Genomic DNA, 20032 nt, shown 5'->3' with positions numbered 1-20032 from the left:
GAAAAGTTGTAAAGGGTTCTGCAAAATGTGCAGTCATCACTGATATCTTCACTTCAGACCTCAGGTTGAAGGGAGATTATTGATGAGGCATTTGAAGTCTCTACCCTGGGAACTCCTACATTGGTGCTTGAGGCCTCTAACAAGCACAATCATCTTTTTTTGTGTTTGGTAAAACTCCAACCAGTGGAGAGTTTCCTGTTGATTCGTATTAGCTAGAATTTTTTGCTCTTTTGTCCCACAACCAGTCAAAAGCTGCTTTGATGTCAAGGGCTGTCACTTGCAACTCAGGAAGCCGATACCTTGGCACATCTGGATTTATGATATTGCAAGTTCAGGATTCGAGGGGATCCGGTGGAACCCAACAGTGAGCAGCTTGTTGCTGATCAAGTGCTACTTGTTAGCACTGTTGACAAAATGATTCATCACTTTGTCAATGTTTGAGAGTGAAATGAATTGATAGGAGTAATCGATCTGTTTGGATGTGTTCTGAATTTTCTGAACAGGATATTTCTAGGCATTTCCATATTGTCAGCTCAATATAATCCTGTATTGATCATAATGATAAAGTTGTATGACCATGAAGTTACAGATTGTGGTTGAATGTAATTTTGATGCTATTGATGATCTACAGTTCTGTATGCATGCCCAGCTTTCAACTGCTTGATCCATTCTGATCTTATATAGCATATGGGCATAGGGCATTTACAGGAATGGTAATGGTGGTTGCTAGCACATTGTCTTTCAGGCATGATTCAATGAGTATGACTGTCATTGTGTTGATTGGCGAGTCTGTGGGACACCCATCTTGAATTTAGCACATATCCCAGATGTTAATGAGAATTTTGCATGGTTGGCCATTATGCCAGGGGGCCATTATGAATCAGCACATTGTTGTGGGTCTAGAGTCACATGTAGGCCAGACGTGAGAAGATGGCATCATTCGACATTTTTATATTCCAGATTTTTAACCTAACTATTGACTTCAGAGTTCACATTTTCATTGCTGGGCTTTGAATCCAGGGCCCCAGAATGTTGCTTGGATTACTGGGCAAGTGACAAAACCACTGCACAATTGCCTTCCCAGAGATATGACTTTGTTGTTTCTGCTGCCATTCCTTATAATTTTATTAGATTCCCTACAGTGTGGAAACAGGCCCTTTGGCCCAACAAGTCCACACCGACCCGCCGAAGCGCAACCCACCCATTCCCCTCTTTACCTAACACTATGGGCAATTTAGCATGGCCAATTCACCTGACCTGCACATCTTTGGACTGTGGGAGGAAACCGGAGCACCCGGAGGAAACCCACGCAGACATGGGGAGAATGTGCAAACTCCACACAGTCAGTCGCCTGAGTCAGGAATTGAACCCAGGTCTCTGGCGCTGTGAGGCAGCAGTGCTAACCACTGTGCCACTGTGCCGCCTTATATTATCTCTCACTTCGTTTACTGATTGGTTACAGAAGTATGCTCTTGCCCTTCAGGATATATACAAATCTTCTTAACTGAAAACTTCTTTGAACATCTTCACACTGTTCATCTATATTTTTACTAATTAACAGTTCAGACCACCATACACTGGTCAATGTCTGCCTCATCTGTTCATAGTCAGTCTTATTAAAGCCTAGAATTGTAACTCTTCTTTCTACTTTCAAATGCGTATTAATTAACTTAATTCAGTTATATTGTGGTCACTGTGAGCTGAGTGTTCCAACAATGTTGACTAATTTTCTGGTTAATTACTCATCGTGAAATCTAATATAGTCTGTTTTGTCATTCATTCAAGAACACATTGGCTCACGTTATTCTGGAGTGGAGTGTCTTGTAGCATGCCCTGCTTGTAAAACTTGTTCATTCTCCTTTAGGTTTCAAACTATTTTGTCCACTATTTTGCTGCTGCATGCAAACTGATAAAAGTGGTGAGGAAATAAGGGCATCTGAGATCCAGGTGAATAAGCAGAACTGTGTATCTACTGAATTGATGAGGTTAAAGAATGGAGAAAAAAAGCAATTTGCCATTTTTTGGGACTTGCTGAATTTTCCCAATCTATGTGGAAAACGAAGTTCATCTCATTTTCCAGTATTTATGCATCCTGTTACATTATCACTGCTAGGTAGGTTGTAGACAACACATATGAAAATCTTCCATTTTTTCTCTCTTTTGTTCCTCGAGTCAACCTACCCAGAGACTTACTGCTGCTTTTCGCTCCTGATGATGCCCCCTTTTTCTAATGTTGTACTTTAGGTTTCAAACTATTTTGTCTATTTTATCAAGATTACAGTATTCCTTTTCCAACTTCCTTGTCCTCTTTAAGTACCTTATCATAAATTAGAATATTTGTCTCCCAGCTATGTCAAAATTGTAACCAAGATTCCATGATGGTCACTATTACGTGGAGTCCTCTTTTGCTCAGAGGATAACAATGTTGCCACTGGGTCTGATGGTGGTTTGAAATCGCACTTAAGGACTTTAGCACAAGAGTCTAGGCTGATGCTAATGCAGTATATTTCAGATGAGATGATAAACTGAGGCCCATATGCTCTCTCAGGTTAATTTGAAAGATTCTATTACACTGTTTTGAAGAAAAGCAAAAGAGTTCACCTTGTATCCTAAGCAGTATTTATCCTCAACCAGCTGTTCCTGAGAACTGCTGTTTGAAAATTGGCTGCTGTGACTCTTGCATTATAAAGTGACTACTGCTCAAAAGTACCTTTTGATTATAAAGCACTTTGAGGCTTTAACCTCGTAATATAAATTCAGGTCTTTGTTTCTTAATATTCTTCAAGCTGGATTTATACTTTTATTTCTGTTCTTTTACTTTGTTCAGTCTAATTTAAACAACAGACCTTGCCTTCTATTTTTGCACAATGGAATTTTTTTCATTACTTTTAACTTGGTACATTTCTTGATTTATATTATTCAGACAGAATTTTTTTTACTTTCGTACATCCAAAAGTACTCTGCAGCCAACAAAGTACTTTTGCAATTTAATCACTGCTGTAGAATCCACAACAGCCTGTTGCATGCAACAGACAAAAGAAAGCTAATGATGTTTGTTAAGGGATAAATGTTGGCCTGGAGATTTGAAGAACTCCCTTACTGTTTGTTGAATAATGGATCTTTTACAACCACCATAAAACAATAGATGAAGCAATAGTTTAATGCCTCATCTAAAAATTTAAAAATCACACAACACCAGGTTTTAGTCCAACAGGTTTAATTGGAAGCACACTAGCTTTCGGAGTGACGCTCCTTCATCACTATCACCTGATGAAGGAGCGTCGCTCCGAAAGTTAGTGTGCTTCCAATTAAACCTGTTGGACTATAATCTGGTGTTGTGTGATTTTTAACTTTGTACACCCCAATCCAACACCAGCATCTCCAAATCATGTCATCTAAAAATGGCTGTGTAGCTTTCTTCAATACTGAATTAGTACTGCTAGACATGATTTCGTACTCAGGTACCTGGAGCACAAACTTGAATCCATAACCTTCTTACTTAGGCTGTCACTGAATCAAGATGGACAGCAGGTAGATAGATGTCCAGATTGCAATTGCACATAGTCTCACCAATGCCACCCACCCATTCCTCCCTACATTGTTAGGTAGCTGAGCATGACTCATTGTTGAAGATGTAGGTGGAGAATAGTAACTTATTTATAGTTCCAGAAGTCTCCTGACAATTATTGAGTAAATCAGCACTTTCAGAGGAGCTATAAAATGCACCATACCATTCCTTTAGATAAGCATTTACTCAGTTTGTAGAGATCATTGTGTTTTCTTATGTCTCCAGCTAGTTGTTATCATTGATGCTCACATAAAAGTAGACAAGAAGTACCCATTCTACTGTGAAGCCAAATCCAAGAAGTACTTTGTCATGGATAAAGATGGTGAGGAGTACCATGGCTCCTGTTGGCCAGGTAAGGAAACAGTGAATCTTCTTAGGTGATTAACATTTTCTGGGGGTTTTTTTGTACTTTGTAAGTGTGCAGTAATATTTGTTCCACAATATTCAGGCCTCAAACCTGACAAAATATGCGTGGGTGGAATTTTCTCCATATTTTGCATTGCTTAATTGCCAGTTACTCGTTCACTTGACACACTCATTCCCTCCCTCTCTCTTTGATGTCAGCCTCAGCTCAGTGGTGAAGCTCTTGCATCTGAGTCAGAAGGTTTTGAGTTCAAATCCTGTTCCAGAAACTTGAATGTGTAACCTAGACTTTGCAGATGAATTCTTTCCATCAGCATTCATCTTCAGCTGATATCACAAGAAACAAATTGCCTGGCTACTTATTTTATGATTTATGAGACTTTAATGTGTGAAAAGTGGATGTGGCCATTCTCTCCTTTATGCTTAGATATTTTTGAATCTGCTGATGTCATGATAGGTCTGAACTGGTTGATGAAAAATATTAGTACATTCTAATTCAGTTTCCTAGAAGTGTGATTTGCTGCTGGTTTCATAGTATGAATTCTCCAAATTCTGCTTTGGTCCAGGTATATCAAGAATTAAGTATCTTGCTGTCCACTCCTATCATGAGTGTCAGGTTTTTGCAAGATATGAATAAACAGGAATTTGTTTTTGTATTTTTGTGCATTATTAGGTGTGTCAGCCTATTTAGACTTCACAAATCCCATAGTCCGCAACTGGTATGCCAACAAGCACGGATTGGACCAATACAAGGTAAGTATTTTAAAATATTTATTGTCGCAGTTGAAGATTGCAGGCGAAAGGAGGTGAGACTGTAAATAGGGGACGCCAGACTGGTTTTTGACTGTAGAAGAGAACACAAAAGAAGGGATTTACATTATTTCATAACTTTGAGGCAGAATATGTTAGAGTTCGAGACAGTGTGGCATCTTTGAATTTAAGTATGGTGTCATTGAAGGGATGAGAAACATATAGAATTTCTGGGGAGAGGAGGAGATTCAGACAAACAGTCGTCATAAAAATGTGGATAAAATCAAGGGAGTTGAGGTGGAAGTTGAAAGGTTTGACCCGTCAAGTCACAGATTGTTTATAATCAACCTTTTGAGTTGTGGTATGATAAACCTCTGAAGCAAGTGGGGCTTGAACCCAGGCCTCCTGGTTCAAAGGTAGGAATACTATCAGTGTGTTACAAAAGCCCTATCTATCAAGTCACTGAACTATATTTTCCACTGCCAAATCGCCTGTGTTACTTTTCTCTTTTATCCTCCACTGATAAGTCACCCATGTTTCTGAATCAGTTACCAGTTTAATCCGGCAAGTCGCAGATATTTTGCTAACCAACTTTTCAAAGATGCTGTTATATACCTCTGAGTCCTCTGGTTCAGATATAGGGTCACTAACACTGTGCCACAAGAGACCTCCCAACCACCAATCTCAGATATTTTCTAATCATAAAAATGTAGGAGATAGGAGCAGGAGTAGGCCATTTGACCCCTTAAGCCTGCTCCACCATTCAATATTACCATGGCTGATCATCGAGCTTAATGCACTAATCTCACTCTCCATTGATCCCTTTAGCCACATGAGCTATGTCAACTGTCTACTTGAAAATACATGTCATTTTGGCCTCAATGACTTTCTGTGGTAGTTAATTCCAAAGGGTTACCACTGTCTGAGTGAAAACATTTCCCTTCATCTCAGTCCTAAAAGGTTTACCCCTTCCTTGAACCTTTGGTTCTGGACTTGCCCACCATCAGGAATGTCCTTCTTGCATCTAACCTATCTAGTCCTGTTAGAATTTTATAAGTTTCAATGCAATCTCCCTCATTTTTCTAAATAATGGTGAATGCAATCCTAACTGACTCAATCTTTCCTTACAGAGTCATAGAGTCACGGACAGCATGAAAATAGACCCTTCAGTCTAATTAGTCCATGCCGATCATAATTCCAAACTAAACCAGTCCCACCTGCCTGTACTTGGCCCAAATCTTTCCAAACCTTTCATAATCATGAACTTACAACACTTAAAAGATATTTGGGTAACTGTACCTGCATCCACCACTTTCTCATTCCACACACAAACTACTCTTGGTAAAAAAAAGTTAGCCCTTAAATCTTTTTAGAACCTTGAAAATATGCCCTCGAGGTTGGACTCCTTGACCCTAGAAAAAGACCATTGCCATTCATCTTACCTGTAACCCTCATGATCTTATCAACCTCAAAAAGGTTGCCCCTCAACTTCCTATGCTCCAGTGAAAAAGGTCCCAGCCTTTCCAGTTTTTTTTTAAAACTCAAACACCCCATTCCCAGCAACATACTGGTAAATGTTTTCTGAACCTTCTCTGTTGTAATAATATCCTTCCTGTAACAGGATTGCACACGGTACTCCAGAAGGGGCATCATCAATACAACCTAAACATGATGTCCCAACTCCTCTCCTTAAAGGTCTAAGCAATGAAGGCAAGTATGCTCAATGCCTTCTTAACCACCCTGTCTACCTGTGATGCAAATTTCAAAGAATTATGTACCTGAACCTTATGTCTGTCTGTTCCACAACACTATCCAAGATCCTACCATTAATTGTATAAGTTCTGTCCTTACTTGTACTTTCAAAATGCATTAGTCCTGCCATTCCAGGAATCAGATTTTATTACACACCTTTGGAACAGGTGGTGTTTGAACCTGGGTGTCCTGCTCAGTATTAAGGACAGTAACACTGCACCACAATAGTCTTTACCATCAAGTCACAGGTATCTTCTAATCAACCTGCTTAGTGATGGTATTACACATTTCTGCAGCAGAGAGGTGTTCTGGCTTAGAGTAGGGACACTGTCACCGCACCACAAGGCCTCAGCGATCAAGACACATGATGATATTTTCAAATTAATCTGTTCAGGAATGTTATTACACACTTCTGGATCAGGTGAGATTTGAATTCTGGTCTCCTGACCCAGAGGTAAAAACACTACCCTTCAACTATCAAGTCACAAGCTAACTGATTTGATCCAACTGCAGAAAATCATATTTTAAAGCATTATCTATTTGTTTTTACATTATCAGGAGAAGGGATAAAGTATTCTAAAAACAGTGTGAACACAAGAAATCAGGGTTACTACATGTCTGAAGGATCAGCACCAACAAAAACTATGATGACTTTACCTTTTTTTGTATGAACCCAAGAATTTTGTGAAGGTCATGTGTTTCTCCTGTGTGTGAAGTTCTCTGATCTTGCCTGAGTTGTAAGAAAAAGGCAGAAAAGAATCTCATGCAAAAACCAGAGAGGCACAAAATAGATCAGAGCAATAAATATAATAAAGGCAAAATACTGCAGATACTGGAAATCTGAAACAAGCACAGAGAATGCTGGAGAAGCTCAGTACATCTGGCAGTATTCATTAAGACAGAAACATAGTTAATGTTACGAGTCCAGATTGGCTGTTCTTCAGAAATACATCCAGTGTTTCCAGGGCAACCTCCTTTAGTACTCTGGGATACAGATTATTAGCCCTTGGATTATGTCAGCCATTAACTTCATTAATTTCTCGAACAGCATATCTTTTTTTGGTAATATTGATTTTCTTCAATTCTTACTTCATACTAGACTCCTGCTTCTCTAATTATTTGTGTCCTCTTTTGTGAAGGTAGAACTAAAGTATGTGTTCATTTCTTCTGCCATTACATTGTTCCCCAAGTAATTTCCCCAGTTTCTGACTATAAGGGACCTATAGTTGTCTTTGCTAATTTTTTATGCTAATGATGTGGAGGAACCAGTGTTGGACTGGGGTGGACAAAGTTAAAAATCACACAACACCAGGTTAGAGTCCGACAGGTTTATTTGGAGGCACTAGCTTTCAGAATGCTGCTCTTTCATCCACCTGATCCATGCACCTTTCAAATAAATTTGTTAGACTATAACCTGGTATTGAGTAATCTTTTATAGAAGCTTTTAAAGTTAGTTTTTATGTGTCCTGCAAGTTTGCTCTCATACTTTATTTTGCCTCTCATGATCGAAGTTTTTGTCGTCTTGCTCAATTCTAAACCTCTCCCCTGGCTTCCTACTTTTTCTAATAATTTTATGTCTATTCTTTAGATTAATTTATTTTGTAAGTTATTTTTGTGGCTGATAATATGAACAATTGTTTTAATTAATGTATAGTTTCCTGAAATGTTGTTGATAAATTGGGGGTGTTTGGGGAATGGTGTACCTCATTCACAAATACTCAGACCTAAACTTTCACAAACAAGGACAGCCTCTTCTTTCATTAACTTTAATAAACTTGGGGAGCCTGTTACAAAAATGGCTCTGAAGGACAACTCCAGACATCATTTCATTTTCACAGGAATTTTGGTTGGTTTTGGAATGGGTTTTAATTTGCATATTTAAACTTCACAATTTGATTTTATCTGACTTTCGCTTCAGTGTTCAAAATGTTGAAAATACAAGTTGCTCACTTTCGACTTGATAAGAGAAAGTCCAAAGCTGCTGGAGTCCTTTGGAGAGGTAGATCTGTTTGTTCCTGTCAGTTGACTTAAATCCATATGTGATCATTCCAGGATTAGTGCTACATGACTCTTTTCACAGCCTTTTGTTATCACAGTCTGATGTCTGTCATTTCATAGTTTGACAGCTCCAACCAGCTGTACCCTCTTTGTCCTAGAACTTGCCTTTATAAGGAATTCAAGGAAATTAAATGTGGTGAATAGATTTTTATCAATGAGAGTTTTTTTTTCTTAAATAGTTAACCCTTCAAAAGACATTTAGGAACTCCATCTCCTCTGAGTATAGGTCCTGAGACCTGGCCATGGAAGTTCAGTTTGCAAGATGTATGAGCACATAATGGTGGACATGGGTTGCCACTAAGTTGACATAGGAAGGATAAAGGGCCATGGTCTGTGGGTAGCATAGGTTACTAAGATAGTAGGAACTGACATGGGTAGGATATGGTAAGTATCCTGAGGTTTCAATCAGCATTTAATATAGCGTTTCATTTCGAAAAGAGACAACCTCATGCTCTCACTGCCTCTCCATCTGGCGGGCAAAACCCAGCCCCTATTTTTAATTCTGTCCAGTATGTTCTTTCAGATCAGATGATGGCTGCTTTATTTTGGGATCAGAACTAAATTTGCTGATCTCACCAAAGGCAGTCTAGGGTCTATTCCAGTTGAAACTAGCACACCAGCAGTTGGCTTTGTGTGCCATAAGTACACAAATTAGAACTGAACGCCAAGCCGTCTGAAAATAATGCATCATATTTGGGGCCAGGATTTCTGGAGTTGTGCCTCCGTGGAAATTGAAACACTTGCTCAGGTATTGCACTTGTTACTATTCAGTGATCTGTGCAAGTGTGTGAACATAAATTGGGGTTGGATTTGAGCTCATATGGTGCCTTCCCTACAGTAAAATAAACTATGTGAGCAAAGTGAAATTTGTCCTTGATGATGGTGGTGAAAGGGATTAAATGACCGATCAGCTCTTTCCAACCCCTGTTCAATTTTCTTCTTAATTTCTTTCAGTTGTATCTGGTAAACTGGTTGCTGATTCATAATTGCCTATTTTATCAAAGACCAGTTTCATCCCAATTACAATTTAGACCCATACATGGAATATTATCACATTGGGGCAAGAAGTGCCCATGGAATGCAATTAAGAGCAAAGAGGAGGAAAAAGAAAGGAGAAAGCAGTTTGTTAATCCATGGAATGCATTTCTGTTTTGCAGGATTCCACAGATATTCTTTTTGTCTGGAATGACATGAATGAGCCAGCTGTGTTTAGTGGACCTGAACTCACTATGCACAAGAATGCAATGCATGCTGGTGGATGGGAGCACCGAGAGATGCACAACCTGTATGGTTTTTATCAGGTAAATGATGATTTGTGCAACTGGCATATAGATTGTTTTCTGGAGATTGTTGGAGTCCACATTATCAGTAACTGTAGTGGTGGAGAACTAGTAATTCACAGACCTACAAGATGGATTCATTATGCATTGTATCCTGTTCTAACTGGAAATTTATTTTTGTGAATTTTGTACTCATTGAAGTGAGAGATGTTATTAGGAATAAAGATTTCAACCTTTCTCCATAAAATAAGTTTTTAATCCCAGGAATGAATCAAGTGAATGCTTTCTGAATTGCTTTAAAAACAATTTTTTTTCATGTAAGGATGAGGTTCTTTCTAATTTTTTCTGGTGTTGTGTGGACCTTCAAAGTGCAGCAGCTTCCAGAGCTGGCTGTGTGTCTTAAAGGGAACGTTGATAAAGAGATCAAAGCTGTATGTAGTGCTCAACATATGGTCTCAGTAATGCCCTGTACAACTGCAATAAAACTTCCTGACTGTAATATTCCAACCACTTTTAACATAGAATAGTATAGCACAGGAATAGGCTCTTCAGGCCACCATGTCTGTGCTGAACACAGTGCCATTCTAATCTCATCTGCCTGCCATGATTCGTATCCCAGTATTCTCTTAACTTCACATGTCTGTCAAAATGCCTTTTAAACATAGCTGTCATATCTGCTGGCAACATGTTCTAGACGTGTAACACCCTCTGCCTAAAAATGCTTGCCTCACACATCTTCTTTAAACTTTCCCCCTCTCACTTTAAGTCTATACTCCCAAGTATTTGACGCTTCCACTCTATCTAGCCCTCTCATAATTTCCTCTTCTTCTATCAGGTTGCCACTCAGTCTCCCACACCCTTGTGTAAACAATGCAAGTTTGTCCAACCTCTCCTTATAACTAATACACTCCAATCTGAGCAATATCCTGGTAAATATCTCTTGCCTCCACATCCCTCCCATAGTATGGTGACCAGAACTGTACTCAGTACTCCAAATGTCATCAAACTAAAATTTTCTGTAATTGCAACATGACTTGCCAACTTTTATACTTGATGCTACGACTGATGAAGGAAAGCATGCCATAAGACTTATTTACCACCATATCCACTTGTGTTGCCACTTTCAGAAAGCAATGGACTTGCACCCCAAGATTTCTGTACATATCAATGCTCCTAAAGTTCCTATCATTTATTTTTACTTTCACCTCCCAAAATGCAACTCCTCACATTTACCTGGATTACATTCCAATTGCTGTTTCTCAGCCCAACTTTGTAACAGATCTATATCCTGCTGTATTCTTTGACAACATTCCTCATTATCCACAACTCCACCAATTTTTGTATTGTCTGGAATATGTTCGAAGAAATTATCCCAAAGACATTTTCTGAATGCATTTTCTAAGATATCACTCTCATTCTCCCAAACGATATGGAAGTTAAAGTCACGAATAATTATTGAGGATTTTTCATAAATATCTGTTTGATTGTAACCACTATTGGGGGCTTTTCAACTATTCCCACACAAAACCTCTGATCTTAACTATTCCTTATCACTACCCAAACTGATTCTATATCTTTTAACGTTAAAGTGGTCTGTCATCAATAATCTTATGCCATTGTTAACTAACAAAGCAACCTGCCGTCTTTTCCTAACTCTCTGTTATTCCAATTTTTTACAAAGCCTTCCACATTAATTTTCTCGTCTTTCAACTTCGCCTCTGAACTGCTTATCAGATCATATATATTAATGTCCATGGATGCTAAAAGTCCATCCCTTTTACAAGTACTTCTTCTTTTCAGATATAGGATTGTAAACTTCTGTTAAACAAAACTCCTCTTGTTTGTGCTAACGATACATCTCTGTTGATATCATGAGACCAGCCGTCACTACATTATTCCACATTTTTACAATGTTGCGTCATAACACCAAATGCTGATGTGATACTCCCATGTGCAAGTTACATGAAACATGCAGAACATTGATAGTGTGCCATTTCTCTTGGAACATGACTTTGGTCAAGAGCAGCTGATGTAGTGACTGTCATGTTGTAGAATATTATCAACTGAGAAATGGACCTGATTTTGTCTTGGGCAAAGTTCACTGATAAAAGAGATATGCTGCATCAGGACAAAGTATTCTCCTGGATTATCTCGATCCTTTGAAATTGGGACAGAAGTAGACCATTCAACTCCTTGAGCCCCCCTGCTATTCTTTAAGATCTTGGTTGATATATTTGTTTGAGAAAGTGAGGACTGCAGCTGCTGGAGATCAGAGCTGAAAATGTGTTGCAGGTCAGGCAGCATCTAAGGAGCAGGAGAATCGATGTTTCGGGCATGAGCCCTTCTTCAGGAATGATATATTTGTATGTCAACTTTCACATTCTCACGTACCCCCTTTATTCACTTCTGGGATGCGGGTGTCACTGGCTAGCCAGCATTTATTACACATTCCTAGTGGCTCTTGTGAAGGTGGTGGTGAGCTGCCTTCTTGAACTGCTGCAGTCCATGTGCTGTAAGTTTACCCACCTTTACCTTAGAGAGGGAATTCCAGGATTCTGACCCAGCAATACTAAAGGAGCAGTGATACATTTCCAAGTCAGGATGGTATGTGGTTTGATGGGGAATCTACAGGTGGTGGTGTTCCCATGAATCTGCTGTCCTTCTCCTTCTAGATGAATATGACCTTGGGTTTGGAAGCTGCTGTCCAAGGATTTTTGGTGAATTTCTGCAGTGCATCTTGTAGGTAGTGCACACTGCTGCTACTGAACATGAATAATGGAGGGAGTAGCTACTTGTGAATGCAGTGCAAATCAAGCAGGCTGCATTGTCTTAGATGTTGTCAAGCTTCTTGAGTTTTTTTTAACTTTTCTAAACTCTAGAGGAAACAAGCCCAGGCTGTCCAAATATTAGGCACCAGAATATGGAAACTTAAACACTTTTCACTGTATTTCTTGTAAAAATATGAGTGATGATAAATTAGTATTCTATTCTACTACATTCCACGTAAGACACCTTGCTCAATCCAGGTGTCAAGGTAGCAAACTTTTTCTGAACCACCTCCAATAACTTTGCACCCTTCCATAAATAAGGAAATCAGAACTGTACACACTACTCCAGATGGGATTTCCCTAATGCCATATAATAACTGAAGCTTACAAAGGAGCAGCGCTCTGAAAGCTAGTACTTCCAAATAAACCTGTTGGACTATAACCTGGTATTGTGTGATTTTTAACTTTGTCCACCCCAGTCCAACACCAGCATCTCCACATCATTTAATTTTTATGTTCTGTTCCTCTAGTAATCAAAGATAAAATTCCATTAGTCATCTTAATTACTGACTCTACTGCATTATTTTTCGTGACTCATGCACCATTACACTCATATCCTTATGCCCCCTCAGGAATCATTCTCCATTTCAATCATACTTTTCTCATTTTATGCTTTCTGCCAAATTGATCAACTTCACATGTTCTCACAGTTACACTGCACCATATTTAATGCCCACTCATTCAATCTTTCTATGTCCATCTGCAATCTTGTTATGTCCTCTTTTCAACATACGTTACTATCTATCTTTGTGCCATCTGCAAATTTAGCTGCCATGGCTTTGCTGTTCTATCATTGATATAAATTGTTAAAAAGCTTGGACCCTATCATAGATCCCTACAGTACTCCATTAATCTCATCCTGACAGGCAGAAAGAAACTCATTTATGAATAATTTCTGCTTTCTGTCAGTCAGCTAATATATATGTGCTAATTACTCCCAGAACATATGTGGCAGATTGTCAAATGACTTTTAGAAATCCAAGCACAGTGCACCAACAGGCTTCACTTGATCTACATCACATTTCTTTTTCCTCTGGTGAACTCTAATAAATTGATGAAACATGTTTTCTGTTTTGCAAAACTATTTTTGACTCTTCCCTCTTAATGTGGCAAAATTTGACCAAAATTGACACAAAATTCTGTGAAGCTATTTTGTCAGAAAGCAATTTTTGCAGTACAATGTAGCCTGCTAGCATAATGCTGACTGTACTCTGGCTGAGGAATGCTGTTTTGATAGTATGACCTTGCAGCTACAGGCTGTCTGTGCTCTTCAGGCCATTAGATAGTGCTGCTCACAGAATGATATATTGTTTCTCTCTGTCCCTTATCAGTTGTTTTAACCCAGCTGAACCTGCAGTTTAAGATAACATTCAGTTTTGTAGACATTAAGAAATGTAGGTCTGGACAATGTATGTGGACCTTACAATTGCTCTTGGGTTGTGTAATTAATGGGCAGTGGGTTTGTATTTTACGATATACATTGTAGCATTCTGTATTTCATTGGAATTGCGTCGGACTCTTCTGAATGAAGATGTAATTCCCCATGGCCATGTTAAAGCGAGTTAATTGCTCAAGCTCTCGTCTCCTGACTATTTTGTTTTAAACGTTTTGGCAAACGATTTACTTTTCCCCAACAACTTGAGTTCTTCTGAGTGCATAACTATAATCTTCTTAATGAATGATTTTCAATACTTGACCCCAGTAGACTTCAAGCGAACTGGTCTGTCATTTCCTGTTTAATGCCTCCCTTCGTTCTTGACTGCAGAAGCTAAAGATGTACCTCCAATCTGATAGAACTTTTCCTGAACTTAGGGAATTTTGCAAAACTAACACCAATACATGTATTACTACTTCACCAGACACCTTTTTTAAGACCTTCGCTAAGTCCATCAGGACCCAAACAACTGTAGCCTGCAGTTCCATTGGCTTGCAATCGAGAAGGAATTCCTCAGATGTTTCCTCCACATCAAGGTGGATGGCCACCTGCTCCCTGGAGATGACAGGTCTCAAGTGAAAAATACGCATATTGTGATGAAGAAGGTGTCACAACTCAATGGGACAGGTTGGATAAGCCACCATGGTTCGTGTTCTTAAGATCAAGAGCCTGACCCCTGGAACAGTCATTCTTGTAAACTGGGGATTTCCTTTAACTGACAGAATGGACTCAGATAGGTAACACTCCGATGTCACTATTAGATTCCCTGAGTTTGGAGCAGTTTTTAAACTTTTGTTCTCTAAAGTATTAAAACAAACTACAGGGTTGACCTTATGTTTCTGTGTGTTTTGCACCAGCAATGGGCAACAGCTGAAGGTCTGATTCGTCGATCTAGAGGAATGGAGAGGCCATTTGTCTTGACTCGCTCCTTCTTTGCTGGTTCACAGAGATATGGTAAGTGGTCAGGAGCTGACAGGATTAAGGCTTATGTGGCTAGGTCCTATTTTGGATGGGTCACTCCCAGCACAGCCAATCCATTTTAAGCCATACACGTTTTCTTTGCACCATACCAAGTACTTCTCTCTCTCTCTTAACTCATCAGCAGCAATCTTTTTGTTTGCCTATCTCTCTTTTGTTATCTCTTTCCCTCTAAGCACCATTCTCATGTACTGTGTACATGATCCCCACTCTCCCCATCCCCAACCCCGCCTCACCCTGTCATCAGCCTAATACCACTCTTTCACAGCTATCTTGAATTCTGTCGAAGGGTCATTGGACTTGAAATGTTAACTCTGTTTTTCTGTCTACAGATGCTGTCGGACCTACTGGGTTTCTCCAGCATTTTCGGTTTTTGTTTTAGGTATGAACCTGTGAGTGTGCTGAATCTTTCAGTAATGTAGAGAAAGGCTGTGGGCTGGAAAGAAACCTGGATGTGGTTTATCTAGTGTACACTGGCAGTGAATCTCTGCTGAATTCTCCAAATGTTATGGTTGATAATACAAAAATCCTCATGGAAGCTCATCTCTACTCTGTCCGAATATGTAACAGTATGTTTGTTCCATTTGGTGGCTTTTTTCTGAACTGTTGGAATAACAGTATTAAAGTGGGAATGTCTGGCATAAAAGTCTGAATCTTAGCTCAGCAGAGTTAGAAATGTCCATTTTGCTCTGGCAAGAATGGCAGAATCCAAGCAGCTTGGAACAGCTAAGCAGTTTTAGCTATTTACATGGACTTCTGCTGACCATGAAGATATGCTGCTCTATCTGTGATCACCTGTGCTATTTTAAGCTTCAGATGCAATAAGCAAACTTCTTTAGAAATCCAGCTTGAGAACTGGGATCACATAGGCACAAATATTATATAATCCTTGTAGCTTTCAAGAGTCACTCAACCTTTCTCAGTTCAAATCAAATTTTATTGTTTGTTTGGAAATTTGTTGCTGGCACAAATTTCCTGTTTCTGCACAATGCATCAACTCTTTCTCAGTGCTGAGCTAAGGTTGTGTGCCTCTTTCCAAGACATTCAAGGTGAATGAAGGAGAAATTTTACCAAGTCCTAAGGAGGCGTGATGAGACCTGATGGGTCAATAGGCCTGATTCATTGGACCATGATAGCTTTTATTTTGATCTCTATTTTTAAAATATTTTGAGAAGGTAGCCTAGACCCTACGTTTTTTGTATTTTAAAGGCAGATATGAAGTGGGTGTTCCAACTGGTCAACAAGTCGGCTTTAAGCAAAATAGAATTTATTTAAACACTGCAGTTGAAACACAAACAGAAGAAAACAGAATTTAGAATAACAACTATTGGAAAAATTACCTGATACCACTACTTAACTAATTAACTGTTCCAATCCAGTTACATCCCATAAACACACCCCTTGGCAGGAATGTAAATTCATACAGGTTCCTACAGGCAGGAATGAAACACATCCAAAGAGAGATTTCAGAAGAAAGTCAATAGAGTTCTTTACTGAAGCTTGCAGCTCCCCTGGAATCACACATTTTGTGACTGTTACAGCTATAAACAAACTAGAAAAAAACTGAACTAGGAGAACTGGCCACTCCCCTCATATTGTTAAACTAGACTCCTTGCACCTCTGCCTTTATGACCTCTCTTCCTAAAAAAAGGACAAAATAACCTTTTTAAAACTAAATTGAGCCATTGTAGTAATCTTAACAAGTTTGAGCTGGGATTGTGAAGGATGAATTGAGAGGCAGAAATAGAGAACAAAACAATAATGCAACCCATAATGCTACTGATTGCATTTCTGATCCCAGTTTCAATACCTGATTCAAAATGCTGACTGTCTCCATATGTGGTCACTTTGTAAAGCTATGGTGATAACACCAACCACAAAGCCATCTGCCTTTTGACGTTCCAGTTGATCAAGCTCTTACCCAAACTTTTATCATTTAGGGTGTTAGAATGCTACACTTGGCCTGTGCCACTGGGTGACAGAGGGCAAAATCACCAAGCTTTTTATCACTGGACAAATGACTCTTGGTAGATGCCCTTTATGGACAGGATGAGACTGGCTTGTAATGTTCACTATTGTGAAAGAGCTTCCTAATATTCACCATCAAAGTTTATGTTGAAAGAAAGCTCTCTTTGTTAAAGTGCCAGAGAATGACTGACCTTTGGAAGTGAACAGCAGAAAGAGTGAATTGCCCAAAAGAAATTCAATGAAATGTGCGCAAAGAAAAAGATTATTCTTTCCTGCTTTACTGCTTTCTCATTCCAAGTTTATTCTGTTTATTAGGAGCTGTATGGACAGGAGACAATGTAGCTGAATGGAGTTACCTTAAAATCTCAATCCCGATGCTACTTAATCTCAGTATAACTGGAATCTCCTTCTGTGGAGGTAAGAGTCAACTCATGAAAACAAGAGTTTGGAGCAGGAGTGGACCATGTGGCCTACCAAGCCTGGTCTACCTTTCAGTATGATCATAGCTGATCTTGTACTTCAACTCCACTTTCCTACCCTCTCCTTACTTTCCTTAAATCTCTGAGACACCAAAACTCTTGACAATGTTTAGCACTGCCGCCTCACAGTGCCAAGGACCCGGATTTAATTCTGACCTTTGGTGGCTGTGTAGCGTTTGCACATTTTCCCCATGTGTGTGTGTGGCTTTCCTCTGGGTGCTCCCACAGTCCAAAGGTGCAGGCTAAGTGGATTGGCCATGATAAATTGCTCCATAGTGTGCAGTATCGTACACGCTAGGTGGCTTAGCTATGGTAAAGATGCAGGGTTGCTCGGATAGGGTGGGGGGCTAGGTTTGAATAGATGCCCTTCAGTGCAGACTCAGTGGGCTGAATGGCCTCTTTCTGCACTGTAGGGATTCTATATTTAAATGTATTGACTAGATGAAGCATCTATAACCTGTTAGCATAAAGAATTTCAAGAATTCACAACATTTTCTCAGTCCTGACTGACTTTTTTATCCTGAGACTGTGCCCCCATGTTCTACATTCCTTAGCCAGCAGAAGCAGCCTTTCAGTGTTTACTTTATTAAGCCCATTCAGAATTATGTATGTTTCAGTGTGATCACCTCTCATTGTTCTAAATTCCAGAAAATTATTTTGCTCAGCCTTTCATCATAGAGCAATCTTCTCATCCTGGAGGACAATTCAGGAAACCTTCACTGTTCAGGAAACTTCCATAAGGTTGCCCCTCAGACTCTGATGCTCCAAGGAAAATAACCCCAGTTATTTAGCCTTTCCTATAGCTCAAATCCTTTAACCCTGGCAACGCTGTTGTAAATCTTTTCTGAACTCTTTCAACTTTCACAAACTCGTTCCTATAAGGAGACCAGACTTGCATGCAGTATTCCAGTAGTTGCCTAATCAATGTCACAACTTGACCTCCCAACTCCTATACTTAATGTTCTGACCAATAAAGGCAAACAAAACAAATGCCTTCCTCACTATGGTATCTACCTGTGACTCCACTTTCAAGGAACTATAAACCTGCACTGCAAGGTCTCTTTGTTCAGCAACTCTACCCAAGATCGTACCATCAAGTGTATAAATCCTGCCTGATTTGCTTTTCCAAAATGCAGCACCTCACATTAACCTAAATTAAACTCAAATGCCACTCATTGACCCATTGGCCTATCTGATCAAGATCCCATTCAACTCTGAGGTAACCTTCTTCGCTAACCAGTTTGGTGTCATTTGAAAAGGTACTAATCATACCTCCTGTGTTCACATCAAAATCATTTAACTAAATGACAAAAAGCAGTGGACTTTGTGCACACCTCTGATCACAGGCCTCTAGTCGGGAAAGCAAGCCTCCACCACCATGCTCTATTTTCTACCTTAAAGCCAGTTCTTTATCCAAATGGCCAGTTCTTCCTCTACTCCAAGTGACTTAACTTTGCTAACCAGTCTACCATCAGGAACATGTCAAACACCTTATTGAAGTCCATATAGATCACGTCCACTACTCTGCCTTCACCACTTCTCTTGTTACTTCAAAAAACTCAGTCAAGTTAATGAAACACGATTTCCCACGCACAAAGTAATGTTGACTATCTCTAATCAGTCTTTGCCTTTCCAAATACATGTAATTCCTGTCCCTCATGATTCCTTCTAACAACTTGCCCACCACCAATGTCAGGCTCACTGGTCTACAATTCCCTGGCTTTTCCTTACGACCTTTCTTAACTAGCCTTGAATATCTTTAAGGCAGACACAGATAGATTATTGTTAAACTAAGGGGTGAAAGATTATGTAGGATAGGCAGGAATTTGGATTTGAGATTACAATCAGATTAGCCATGATGTTACTAAATGGTGGTACATGCTCAAGGGGCTGACTGGCCTCCTCCAGATCCTGATTCACGCGTATGTTGATTATATTTAGAACACCCAACTCCATGAGTCCATATCTTGCCTATATTTTTTGTGAGGCTCATTATTGAAGCCCGTTGGAAATCCATGTATTCTACTGGTTCCACTTTATCTTCCCTAGTAGTAACATCTTTAAAATAATTATAATACATTTCTCAAACATAATTTCTCTTTACGTAAAACCATGTTGTCTTTGCCACATCATACACTAATTTCTGTGTCCATTGTGAAGATTTTCTTAATGGTCGATTCCCACACTTGCCTGATGACTGATGTCAGTCTAACTGCACAGCAGTTTGCTGTTTTCTCTCTCCCTCTTGAATACTGGTATTAGATTTGCTGATTTCCCATCTGCTGGGACCATTTCCAGAATCTAAAGAATTTCAGACAATCAAAGCCAGAGCATCCACTGTCTTGCCACCTATCGTTTTAGATCCGTAGGATATAGGTCACTAGGTCTGAGGTTTTGGAAGACTTCAAATATTTGTTCCATGTCTCAATGACCAGGGAATCTAGAACCAGGGATTACAGTCTACAGATAAGCATAGGCCTTTTAGGACAGAGATGAGGGGGAATCTCTTCACTCAGAGAGTAGTGACCCTGTGGAATTCTCTGCTACAGGAAACCAGTGAGGCTGAAACATTG

At 39.4% G+C, this 20032-nt stretch overlaps 1 protein-coding gene across 11 annotated transcripts in view; it reads left to right on the top strand.

Annotated features, from left to right (window-relative positions):
• Positions 1–20032, top strand: part of LOC140476558 (neutral alpha-glucosidase C-like) — a 123031-nt gene that overhangs the window by 63730 nt on the left and 39269 nt on the right. For all 11 annotated transcript variants that reach the window (XM_072569351.1, XM_072569350.1, XM_072569349.1 and 8 more), the window contains 5 exons: positions 3794–3920; positions 4605–4684; positions 9649–9792; positions 14892–14988; positions 17296–17397. In XM_072569351.1, coding sequence (XP_072425452.1) covers positions 3794–3920; positions 4605–4684; positions 9649–9792; positions 14892–14988; positions 17296–17397 — 550 coding nt within the window. The remainder of the gene's footprint in view (positions 1–3793; positions 3921–4604; positions 4685–9648; positions 9793–14891; positions 14989–17295; positions 17398–20032) is intronic.

The sequence above is a fragment of the Chiloscyllium punctatum genome, chromosome 4 (assembly GCF_047496795.1).
Source record: "Chiloscyllium punctatum isolate Juve2018m chromosome 4, sChiPun1.3, whole genome shotgun sequence".
NCBI lineage: Eukaryota > Metazoa > Chordata > Chondrichthyes > Orectolobiformes > Hemiscylliidae > Chiloscyllium > Chiloscyllium punctatum.
The sequence above is the reverse complement of the archived record's forward strand: the minus strand, read 5'-3'. Positions and strand labels throughout refer to the sequence as shown.